Raw genomic sequence first — 13072 nt, forward strand, 5'->3', positions numbered from 1 at the left:
GGCATACCCCACCACCTACCCCTGAACTCTCCAGCCCAGGGTCTGGGATGCTCTTCCCTATATAATCTATCCATTTGGGGCTATGCCTCTCTCTTGGTCAGTCTTTTGACCCAAGTTGCCCTTCTCGGTCAGTGGCTTCTCTCTTCACTCCCCTCCCCATCTCCTCACACGGTTCAGGGTCATGTCCACTCTGGACTCTCCCAGATGGCTCTGCCTTTGACGATGCTCTCCCTTTTATCTACAATAAACTTTCTCTTCCACCATATCTCAGAACAGTCATGTTCCATTTCTTTTTTCTTTTTTTCATTCAATATACAGAAAGAGGGAGTCGTGGGAACCTTGTCTTTAAAAAGAACTTTCTCAAGACTGGAAGTTGGCTCGTAGGGGAAGATCACTTACTTGCTCAGCAAGCCTGGGAACCTGAATTTGAATCTCAAGCACCTACTTTAAAACTAGCTGGGTCTGGGTGCCCATGCCTGTAACCCCAGAACCAGAGAGCAGAGGCAGGTGGGGTCCTGAGAGCCTGCTGACCAACCAGTTTGGCTCAATTGGCGAGCTTCTGAATCAGTGAGAGATGTTATCTCCAGACATTAATGCAAAGAGAGCAATAGGGAAAGACATCTGCAGCCTGCTCTGGCCCCATATGCACACATACACCTTTCTCCTGCAACATCTGTTCAGCTATCTAACAAGGATCCAATGCTTGTCTAAAGAAACAAACATTGAAGATAATTACAATATAACTTTTGTTTTTTATTTAATGTACATGCAATTCTCATGCATAAAAGCATTTTTTTTCTTAATGAAAGGGCACCTAAGGTAACATTAAAGGATTAAAATTATCATTCCTCTAGGACATATGGTCAGTATAAGAAAGTTTAAGATGTGAACTTTTTATTCTGTGTCTTTTTCATATTGGTTTAGTTTATTGGTGTTTTCAGCCTCTCCATACTATCACTTCACAGTAATAAAGGCTACTAACAAACCATATTGTCTTTTCTAAGCTTAAAAGAAAAAAAAAAATGCCAGAGTATGTCACATAATTCCAAGTTCTAATGACAGTGTGTTTAAGGGGCTGGAGAGAAGGCTCCGTGGTGAAGAGTGTTTACTGCTCTTGCAGAAGACCTAATATGAGCCCCAGTTTCCATGTCAGGATAGTCACAATCATGATTAACTCCAGTGCTGGGGAATCTGATGCCCTCAGTGGCCTCCACTGCACCTGCGTGCAGGTGGCTCACTTGCACATGTCACATAATTGTGTGTGTGTGTGTGTGTGTGTGTGTGTGTGTGTTTCCTGAGATAGGGTTTCTCTGTGTAGCTTGGCTATCCTGGGCTCACTTTGTTAACCAGGATAGCCTTCAACTCAAAGAGATAAACCTGCCTCTGCCTCCCCAAGTGCTGGAATTACAGGCATGCACCATGGCATGGTGTCTAGTTTCAGAGATTTTGGGGGAGGGGGGCATTGAGACAGGGTTTCTCTGTGTAGCCTTGGCTGTCCTGGACTCACTTTGTAGACCAGGCTGGCCTTGAACTCACAGCAATCCGCCTGCCTCTGCCTCCCCAGTGCTGGGATTAAAGACGTGTGCCACCATGCCTGGCTGCTTCAGAGATTTTTAAAGGGGACAATTTGCAAGTCTATTTAAAGGATTTGAGGTTACTGGAGAGGCTTAGCTAGTAAAAGCACTTGCCACTCTTCTTCAGAGGACCCAGATTTGGTTCCTAGCACCCACATGGTGTCTTTACCAGCCGCCATGACTCCAGTTCCAGGGGATCTGATGGCTTCTTCTGGCCCAGCAGGTGCTGTATGCAATTAGCACACAGGGACATACAGGCAAAACACTCAAACAAACAATACAAATCTTTTTAAAGAGGAGATGATGGTGGCACACTTCCTCCAACAAGGCCACACCTCCTTCCCAAACAGTTCCACTTACTGGAGACAAGCATTCAGACATGGTGAGCCTATGGGGGGGGGGGGCAGGCCAGTATTGTCTCTCAAAACATCACAGCATCAGATCCCCTGATACTGGTGCTGTAGATGGTTGTGAACCATCCTGTGAATTCTGGGACTAGAGTCCTTGTCCCCTGGAAGAGCAGCAGGTGCTCATAATCTCTGAGCCATTTCTCCAGCCCTCACCTCTCTTCTTCCTTCTCTTGGCAAATCTCTTATTTTCCCCTCTATCTTCCACCCTCTTCCCTGAATATCATAGGGTATAAAATTATCAGTGTGGGAAGAATGTATCAGTATTACAAATGTAAGTTACATTTTTTCAGTGGGTTTGGAAACATTACTAATAAACACAGAGCCACCAATAATGCTTTGGTGTCTCATTGAGGAAAGTAATCAAAGCCCTTCCCCTTGGTGTCATTTGACCAAGGAAGTACCCAGATTTGAATTCTCTGTTTCACTTTCTCTGTCTCTTTCATCATCCTGTCTGTCTGTTACGTGAGTCTGACAGTGTTTAGTACCTGCCAGAATGTTGTCTTCAGAATCTGTGTATCGGTCTCTAACAAAGGGCTTTGTTCTTTTTACTGAACAGCACAAAAAGCATCACATGGGGAAGGAATGAGGACCACTTCACAGAAATCCTTAACAGAATTTTTACAAAGGATGAAGTCACTAACGCCAACTGACCCAGATAACAACCAGTATTATAAAGATAATTTTTTATCAAGCAGTATCTGTGTGTCCTGTCCAACATTTTGGTGGGGAACACGCATTTTATAAAGCCACCCTTCAGCCTCTTTGCTGTTTCCAGTAAATGATTACCATAACACACACACACACACACACACACACACACACACACACACACACACACACACACACACACACACACTACTGCCTGGTCAGGGCCATGAGAGAGCACATAATGTATGTAAGAACAAAGCTATGTATTAGCTTATGTTGTAAACGTTGATTACAGGGAAATCCAAGGCAACTAGGGTTAATTGTTACATTGTTTCTTGAAGGCAAGCTCAATAGGCCTTCCCCTTGGTGTCAGGGGTAGTGTAGGCTAGCAGTTGTAAGTGACTCTAAAATGTATAACTCAATCTGGCTGTGAGATCCAGAAAAGTTTCTAGTCTCTTGGAACGTAAGATATTTTCATCAGAATGCATTGCCACAACTATCAAATGGCCCAACTATTCCACTCCTAGGCATATACAGGATCTCAGGTTACTCCTAACTTGCTCTCCCAGTATTTATCTCCCACTCATGGGAAACAATCTGCTCCACCTGCCTTCCCTCTTAGCGTGTTTTGAACAAAATCAGCTTTCATGTGGCACTTTGCAGAAAAACATAAAAGGTTGGTTCTTGAACCCCAAATCCTCAAATCAATAACTGGAAGTGCCCTTCTGTAGTTATCGTAATAGAGACCGGCAGAGGGAGGTAGGCTTGGAGGCCAGGGCAAGAAAACAACTGAGGAAAAGAAGGAGACACGCTGGCTTTCTTGGAGCCTTCTCCCAGAGGGTAGCACCTCCCAGTGCCCCAAAGAGCCTCCCTCATCGACATGAATCCCTCTTGTGTGTAGGCAGAAAATGGGGACATATACTCTCATGCTCACTGAGAAACATGTACACTTTTCCATATGTTTTTATTATGTATTTGAAATCATAAGAAGTGTTTTAAAATAACATTGCCTACATTAGCCAGGTTGATTATTTAAATTTATATTAATAAGAATGAAATAAAATTAAACATTTAGGTCTTCAATCCTCCTAAAAGGTTCAGTAGTCAAATATATCTATCTGCTGGCTACTATGTTAGAGGTTGTGAACAAATTCCTTCATTAGAAATAACCGTGTTGAATACATTGTAATAGTTACTATATTACATAACCATTTGTTTTCATATTTCCTACTTTTTTCTATTTATCATCGTTGTATACACATGTGTGTAAAGTGTTCATGCATAGAGACAGGAGAGAAGCGCATGTGTGCCACTGCATATGTGGAGAGCAGAGGACAACTTTATGGAGTAGGTTCTGTCCTTAATGGGTTCCAGAAATCACACTCATGTCATCAGCTTTGCAGACAAGACTTTTCTGCTCCGAGCTGTCTTGCAGGATTCATTTGCATATGGCTTCTTCAGACCATAGTAATTGGAATAGAGATGAGACCATGAAGCTGAGTATTATTTTTCTGCCATCTGCTTTAGAGCATCCATGTTCCTAAGCTGAAGATGTGTGAATAGACAGCATCACTGTTGTGTGCCTAGTGCAGCAGTATGCATGTCCTGGAAGGCAGGTTATCAGAATTTAGAGATAAACTAAACCAGACCAGACAAGAAGAGACAAAGCCAATGCATATGAACAAACGTCCAAGTGCTGGGGTAAGCTGTCACTCATTCAGGGTGACAGCAGAGGATTGAAACCTTCCTAGCTTGGTGTCTGTCTCATTTCATTTGACTCTGTGTAGCCCAGCCCAGGCTGACATCAAACTGGCGATCCCCCTGTCTCAGTCTCCAGTGTACTAGTAGGATTGAAAGTGTGCTTCAACCACACACAGGCCAGGTTTTCCAGTGGGGAGCAAAGAATGATGCTCCATGTGTCTAGTTAGTTAGTCTCAGATAATGCAAAGTGGTATATATGATACTAAATCATAATAAATGGTAATAATGATGTGTAGTTTTAACATTGTCCTGCTAGAGTATTCTTTGCTGCTTGTTCTTTGATATTGCCTAGGTGTGAGCTGCGTCGGTTTTTTTAATCCCAAGTGCCCTGGCTTTTCTTAGGCCAGGGTTTTCACATGGGCTCAGTGAGGACCTTATACAGGCTGACTCTTCCTGGAGTAGATTATAGTGCATCATGAAGAGCTAAAATTAGAGGGGAGTGTGCCTCTGCTGCAAATAGTAACAGGCCAGGGACAGGTACCCTCGGTGACCAGATTCTTCCTTCAGTCTCTGCCTGACAATAGGAAACAGTTTGTTTCTTTCAGTTTATGGTGGTGTTTATAAATCTTTGCATATATATATGCAAATATATATATATTTGTTTGTTTATGTGTTACTCATTTATTCTCCACAGAGAAGATGGTGTTGAAACTTAAGCACTTAGCACAGAAGTTGATAAAAAGCTAAAGCTTTAAAAAGTAGATGTGCTCTGTCACAATTCTCCAATGGGGGGGGGAGGGGGTATGAGAATAAGGTACAAAGACAGCATTAATTAGGGAATGCTTTGAATGTATATTCTGGATAGAAAATAAAACTTCTAGGGAAATCCCACACTTGAATTTTTCCAGATATTCATAAAATAAAAACTTTTTTTTAAAACAGAGGTACATTTTACTTTTTTTCCCAAATGGTTTCTCTGTTTAGCCCTGGCTATCCTGGAACTCACTCTGTAGAGCAGGCTAGCCTGGAACTCTCCACTTCCCCAGTGCTGGGATTAAAGTTGTGTGCCACCACACCCAGCTCTAATGAGACTCTTGATGATTTTTGGTTGCTGAGTGATAATACATTTGGGTGTTTGTTGTACTGCAAGGTGGAGATATGTCATCACTTTTGCACCAAATAGATGTTTGCTGATCTGGGGGTGCATCTGATAAAAATGTCAGCAGGGCGGTTTCTGAATGAGTTTCACAGTTTATACAAGAAATCCATGTGCGGGTGCTACTTTTCCAATACCCCTCAAGGGAAGCTGGTGCCTCACACAGTAACTATTTGCATTGGTTAAGAATATATACCTGCTCGGGGCTTCCAGCTAGTCATCTTCGTAGGTCAGTTCCTCTCACTCTGAATTTGTTAAAAACCCAAGTCCAGTGGTGTTTTGCATCTGTTGCTTCATCTGTAGGTAGATCTACTCCTTTAGTGATGGGTGGGGGTGCAGGTTTGGGGTTGGTTTTGGAGTCTCTGAGGATGGAGCCCAAGCCCCAGAGCCTGCCAGGCAAGCATTCTTCCACTTAGCTTCAGCCCCAGCACTAGGAAGGAGCGTTCCTTTTATAAATTGAGTAATGACTTTTTCCCATATTGCTAATGATTCTTTTAAAGCTTAAGAAGGAGTAAATAATTGCTTGGGTACCGCAAAATCTCTGGGTTATTTAATGGTATAATTGAAGACATCTAGACATTTTCAAATCACAGTTGGTAGAGTACATGGCTTTATGCTTGTTAAGCAATACCCTACCACTGAGCTGTGCCCCGCTTTGTATTCCTTACTTATTCCTTCATTTTGAGACAAGGTCACACTTAGTTTCACAGGCTGTCCTGTAACTTTTTCTCTGTATCTCAAGCAGGACTTAGACTTGAAATCCTCCTGCCTCAGCTTCCAAAATAGATGGGAATACAGGACTGTGCCAACAGGATCAGCTTCAAGTCACACTTTTAAATAATAGATAATAAATGCAGTAACTTTTGGATAACGTATACTATCTTAGTTGGCCTCTGTAGTTTAGGCAACCTAGATACCTAGTTATTTAGTTATTATGTGCATAATGTTCATGCCAAAAGAGGCCACCAAATCTCCTTATAGATGGTTACAAGCCACCATGTGGTTGCTGGGAATCGAACTCCGGACCTCTGGGAGAGCAACCAGTGCTTTTATCCCCTGAGCCATCTCCTATTAACAATTGAACATTGTTCCATGATAGCACAGCAGCTTACCAGTTAGGTATATAAATGCTTAATTTTTAGGTGTTAAATATAGAAAGTTACATAAAAGCCTACAAGTCTTCCAACCTTGTTGGGGTTAAACAGACCACAGACCACAGTCATATGATAATAAAATGGCCAGTGCTAAAAACTGAAAAACACTAGTCAGTGTGAACACAAAGCCGGGGACACTCCTGTTAGAGACAGGATGACCCCTACTGAGGAAGCATTTGAATGTGTGCAGAGAGGAAGCAGCAGCAACAGTTGGGGGAGCCTCCCTGAAAGAGGCAGGTAAGCGGCCTCAGACATTGGACTCCACAGCCCACTGTGTGATGGGAAGAAGCAGACTGAGTATCATTTCATCATCAGGGATGGAGTCTGATCCTGAGCTGCAGCACTGGTAGATCTGATTCGCCCTTTTATAAGGCTCTGGGTGGATATCCCATGCAGTGGCTAAGTTTTGATTTATTTAACTAGACTCATGTTGAATGCTGCCACTATATCTTTCACAAACGTGTCCGTTTGCCTTGGTTGTGTGAGTTGTAACTATAGAACAGCTCTAGTAAAGCAATCGTTAGAGTGCAGGGTGTATATACACATGTCAGTATTTACAGATAGTCACCGTTCACTCCCTAAAAGCATGGCATGATGTCTAACTTCTGCCAGCATTAATGCAGGTGGTTGTTTCCCAGCCTTTGCCAAAAGCAAACTCTTGGTAAACTTTCCCCTTTTGCTGATCCAGCAATTTAAAGGCCATCTTCACACACGGTTGAGATTGACCATGTACTTACTATCTGGATAGGTTTATTTGGACTGCTAACTTAAAGTACATAAACTTGTCTTTCTTTTTCAGTAATTTTATGAATAAGCATCAGAAGCCAGTACTAACAGGCCAGCGGTTCAAAACCCGGAAAAGGGGTAAGTGTGGTGTGTTGTGTACATGTATGTGTTCTAACCAAATTATTAGATTGGAGAAGAGTTTGCATGATTTCCAACTAACCCTCACTGGAACCCCAACTAGCCTTTATTTTGTGGTGCAGCCATGAAATCAGGTTGCTTATGGTTAGTGTTTGTTGATGGCTTTTATAGCCTACCTGAGCCACCCCTCTTTTTTATGGTTTGGTTTGGGGTTTGTTTTGTTGTTTGTTGTTGTTTTGGTTTGGTTTTTGGTTTTTTGAAACAGGGTTTTTCTGCGAAGCTCTGGCTGTCCTGGAACTCTCTCTGTAGACCAGGCTGGCCTTGAATTCACAGAGGTCCACCTGGCTTCTGCCTCCCAAATGCTGGGATTAAAGGCGTGCGCCACCACACTAGACAAGCTGGGCTTCTTTAGGGATGAAATGAAGACAATTGATAAACTGTGCTGCTTTTTACAACTTTACTGATTTTGACATCATTGTTTATGCTTTAGTTTCCTGTTCTGTTTTGTTTTGTTTCAAAAATATTTATGACAAAGACAGTACTGCCAAGGGAAGAGTGTTCCAGAAATGTGAAGTCAGACTAAAATTGAGTGCCGTACTGGCCCTTGAGGTACATGGGCTGCTCACTCTTCCCATGTGAGTAGAACACCAGCCAGGATAATGAAGAGCAGTGTGATTTCTATTTGTGACAGGGCCTTTTTTAAAGGGGGGTGTTTATGGTGCTGTCCTCTGTGTAGAGTATTTAAAGAATGATTTTATATTTTATCTTAGACAGTTTTATGAATTGTCAGCTTTGTAGTTAAATTTTGTACAAAATACACTTTTGCATAGTTAGGTGTCATATGTATAATTTTCATTACTGGTTTTACACAATTTTGTCATTGGATATAAAAATGGTTGAAATAGAACTTAATAAGATAGTATTTCAGGAAAATAAGATGAAACACATGCTGATCTTGAAAAACCAATGCTGTTGCCCTTTTCTTGTGTAGCAATCTTCTGTTCTTTTTTTGTTGTTGTTGTTGTTGTTGTTGTTGTTGTTGTTGTTGTTCTTCTTCTTCTTCTTCTTCTTCTTCTTGTCATTTTTTGGTGCATTTGGTTTTGTTTTCAGATAGATTTTTTTCCCTTGTAGCCGAGGCTGGCCTAGAATTAGCCACGTAGCCTCAGCTGGCTTTGAACTTGCCAAATTTTCTGCTTCGGCCTCTTGGGTAGTGAAAGTACAAGCGCGAGTCTCCATACCTGTGTGCTGTCCCTTTCCTTTTCACCTTCTTTCCCTCCCGAGCCAGTGATTGGTCTGGCCAGGGCCTTGCACCATGTGCACGCGTGCAACAAGTACTCTGTTAGCCACATCGCCAGCTCTTGGCAGCCGTGATAAACAAGAGAGACTTTTTAACCCTGTTCCATAAAGCACCCTGACTTCAGGTTTCTAAGCTTAGCCATGACCTGTCCTGCTACACCGTTTCACTATCTGCATCTCTTCTCTTGTTCCATGACAAAACACTCTGGCACAAGCACCTTAAGGGAGAAATGGTTTCCTCTGCTCACAGTCCATCATGTGTGGGAGTTGAGGATGCATCAGCCCTTTTAAAGCAGCTGGGCCACATTATAGCCACAGTCGGAAGATAGTCATTAACGGCATGCTTAAGAAAATCCTTCACAGGTACTCCTTGGGGACCGTCTCCCAGATGATTGTAGATTTTTGTCAAGGTGACAGTGAACATCGGGCACCACACTAACACATCCGTAGCCATGTTGGGCTGTCTCTTTATCTTACCTTTTCCTTTAGAAAATTGCTGAGAGATAAATGACTTAGGCACAAGTCTTTATTTTTTGAGACAGAGTTTCTCTGTTATAGCCTTGGCTGTCCTGGAATTCTCTCAGTAGACCACAGTGATCTGCTTGCCTCTGCCCACGTCCATATACCTCTTCCACACCCCCACACCCCAAGTGCTGGGATAAAAAGTTTGTGCCACCATGTCTGGTTCAAACACAAGTTTCTGAGTTGGCTATTACTTGGGTTCCCAGCTCCCCCCCCCACTACCACTTTTTTTTTTTTGTCACCAATTGTATTTCCCAGTTCCTCAGTTTCTAATGTCCAAATTACCAAAGTTGATCTCTCTCCTCAGTCATCATCGAAGCATATTGTATCCTTGTGAGAATGGCCTCAATTGAATTCAGTCACAGACTTTATAAGTAGCCTATGGTCTTTTCAGTTCCTGTGTTTTTAATATTATGAGGAACAAAACATATGTCTCCTAAGAGAAAGGAGAATTACCCTTGGGTTAGATTCTGAGTAAAAGGAGATGGTTTCCCTGCTTGCCCGTGGGTTCCTCTGGCCCAGAGCTATGATTACTCTGCCCTGCAGCCTATGTACTTTGTTCCTCTAGAATTTTGCCCATTTCCCCTCCCCCACCACACAACAAGACTCTAATTATACTTTCTTCTATTGCTTCCATTTGCATGTTGGTGGTTACATAATGTTTTTGTTATGGCATCAAAGGATCTTTTATCTATTTTATAGCGAACACTGTTGCTATTAATCTATATCTATCATTATGGCATCTCACCCCCGCCCCACCCCCCATGACTCTGACTAGTACTTGGGTTTTGATGTTGGGTCTAAATGATGTTAACTACTTATTATTACCCAAGTGGCCATTCTGTGCAAGCCAGACAGTTTGAGCGATATCAAAATTATGCAAGCATGTAATTTAAGCAAACAGCTCTATGAGGTGTAGTTACAGAAGCCAGGGCCTCTCTGGGCTCTTTAAGTGGTGCTTTTTGGTTTTCACGTTCATGAAGCCAGATCACATTTTCCTGTTATCTATCTCTTGCTCTTCTTCCTCTGTGTTTGTTGTTGGTTTTGTTTGTAGATTTGGTTTAGTTTTTGGCGGTATTAAATGCTCACCTCCTACTGCAGAAGCAGAGTGCTCCGCCCTGCTCTCTCTGGCTAGACTCTGCTCTCGCCTGCAAACCTTCTGTGCTTCCATCTCCTCTGACTGTGGACAAGATCTGCACAGCACAGCTCTTCCTTGGTTGCTTTTCTCCTTTATAAGTACCATTGTGTGACCTTGTGGGTGAACGAATCTATTAGTTTTCTTATTTTGGCTTCATTTTCTATGGCTTAAAACTAGACAGCCTTAACTTTCCCTTTGTTATACTAAGGAGTCGGCAGCAATGATAGTGAGCTGAAGGAATTCTTGCAGCATAGATGCATCTCACTTTTATATTAGGTTTTTTGAGAATTTCATACAACTTACTTTGACGTTGCCTCCCTCCCCCAAATCTTCCTACTTACTTTCCCCTTCCCTCCTCACACAGCTTCTGTGTCTATTTTTTTTTTACCCCATCATGGCCAGCTTGTGCTGCCCAAATGTTCTTGGATGTGTGGCTTTCCCCCAAATTAGGGAAGACTTACTGGGGGCTACACTTTTAGAGAAAACTGACCCTTCTTCTCCTAGCAGGTAATAATTGATTTTCACATTTTTTTTTCTACCTCAGCTGGGGGGTGGAATTTTGTGCCCAGCACCCTTCTCCGTTCTGGGTTTCCTCTCACTTCGGCTTTTGTGGGTCTTATATAAGATTGCACAGCCACTGTGGGTTCATATGTCCTGCTGCATCCAGAAGACACTGTCACCCGCTGCCTCTGGCTTCCAAGCTCTTTCCACCTCCTCTTCCACCGTGATCTCTGAGTCTTTGGAGGATGGAGGGTGGTACATAAGTTCCATCTCTCACATTTTATCTTACTGCAGAACTGAAGGAGGCCCTCTTGTCTACATTTCTGTGTTCAGCAGCTTTGAGCTGTCACCTTGAAGCTGTCGTGTGTGTGTGTGTGTGTGTGTGTGTGTGTGTGTGTGTGTGCGCGCGCGCCTGCCTTTGTAGGACCTCGTGGCTTAGTTTCTAGTTACTCCACCCTTTTGAGGCTTTGAATGTTCCAACACATACGCACTTTGCTCTTGTCCATGAAGAATAATAGTTTGGCTGAGCATTGGGAATCTAGGTTGGAAATTCTTTTTAGCCAAATTTCTGAGGATCCTGATTTTTGGACCTGAATTGTGGGACTCTGCTGGGTAAGGTTGAATTCTGACTTCTTCTCCCGATAGCCGTTTTTGAGCTCCATTGTTGGTGGACGCCCTTTCCTCAGTGGGGGTTCTCCACCTGATCTGGGAACCCTAGATCTCGCAAGGAGCATCACGTTGCTCTCAGAGAAGATTACAAGCAGAGCCCTTTCCTGATAAGTAACTTCAACAAACACTGGGAATTCCTGGAAGAACCCCACCCTATGCTGAGATCCCAGCCTCCAGCAAATGACCTTTAATCTGTGCTGACCTCCGGTAAAGCACGGCCAGGCCTGTTCTCAGTGGACCTGCCTGCCAACGGGGTTTCAAACATCTGCCTGCTTCCTCTGTTGTGAGCCGAGAACGTGGGCTAGCAACCAGCCAACGGGTCTCACCCAAAAGCGCTCCAGCTGCCCCTGAGCAAGAAATGGGCCCTTGCAACCTTTGATCCCAAGGTCGGTCCTTTCTTGTCCAGAGACAAGCAGTGCCTGGACCTACCCATGGGACCGGAACCCAGGGCAGCTCACGGGGTGCTGAACGACAGAATTGCTGACTTACTGAACACTGTGATCTGTTTCTTGATACTTTGTGATACGGTTTGGGTTTGCTTTGCCCCAGAAACTTCTGATAGTGACTTGTTTCTGGTGTTCTGAAATCTCATGACTATAAAGCGGACCACGTGCGGGTCCAGTTTCATATCCTTCAATCCTGTAAAAACTTTCTAGAAATTTAAGAAATAATTTCCATCGACTTGGGTTTGCCATCTTTTTTGCTGTACTGTTTTGACATTTGATGGCCCCCCTCCTCCTTTTGACTAAGGTTTTCTAGATTGTTCACCCTTTTTTTTTTCTAGCTTCTGGCAGGTAATTTTCAGCTTACTCCTTCACCTCCCCCAATGAGTGCTTCACCTTTCCTGCTCACTGTGGCTCTGGAAGGGTTTCTTGTATCCTTCTCCGTCCTCCTATGTCTTCCCCCTTTTTCTCTTCTTCAGCACCAGCTCCCTCAGCTCCCGTACGTCACTCCCAGCCTCACAATGCCATCTCTCCACATTTGTGGATACAGTTAACCACATTAGTTCATAAGTGTGTGCCTTTGTGTTATTCTATATCTGCCTCATCAGTGGGTTTATTTCATATCTGCCTCATCGTTTTCGCCTAAATCTCTGCAGCCCTTTCAGGTGATCTACAAAATCAAAACTGTGCTTAGTAAACTACTATTTGCCTCTTTTGCGTACTTCTATGAGTTTACAGAACGCTTTTCCAAAGTCTGGAGTATGTGTGAAAGTGCGGTAGGTTGTAATTGCAATAGCTAGAAGAAGCCATTAAAAGGATTGCAAGACTAGTTTCACTGTCCTGTTCAATGACTAAGTATTCTGAAGTGCTATGTCTTGGATGCCAGTAAAGTATGGATATAACACTGACAAGAGCCAAGGACAGAGAACAGTTCCTGCCCTGAGCATGCATCACACATCTTGCTTCTCACATTCAGGGTTCTAGTGCAATTTGCCT

General features: G+C 43.2%; 1 protein-coding gene across 1 annotated transcript in view; it reads left to right on the plus strand.

Annotated features, from left to right (window-relative positions):
* The window catches only part of BZW2 (basic leucine zipper and W2 domains 2), a 46952-nt gene that overhangs the window by 8697 nt on the left and 25183 nt on the right, over positions 1-13072 (plus strand). The window contains exon 2 of the mRNA XM_084793587.1: positions 7443-7507. Coding sequence (XP_084649713.1) covers positions 7450-7507 — 58 coding nt within the window. The 5' untranslated portion in view covers positions 7443-7449. The remainder of the gene's footprint in view (positions 1-7442; positions 7508-13072) is intronic.

The sequence above is a fragment of the Acomys minous genome, assembly GCF_964271855.1.
Source record: "Acomys minous genome assembly, chromosome: 8".
NCBI lineage: Eukaryota > Metazoa > Chordata > Mammalia > Rodentia > Muridae > Acomys > Acomys minous.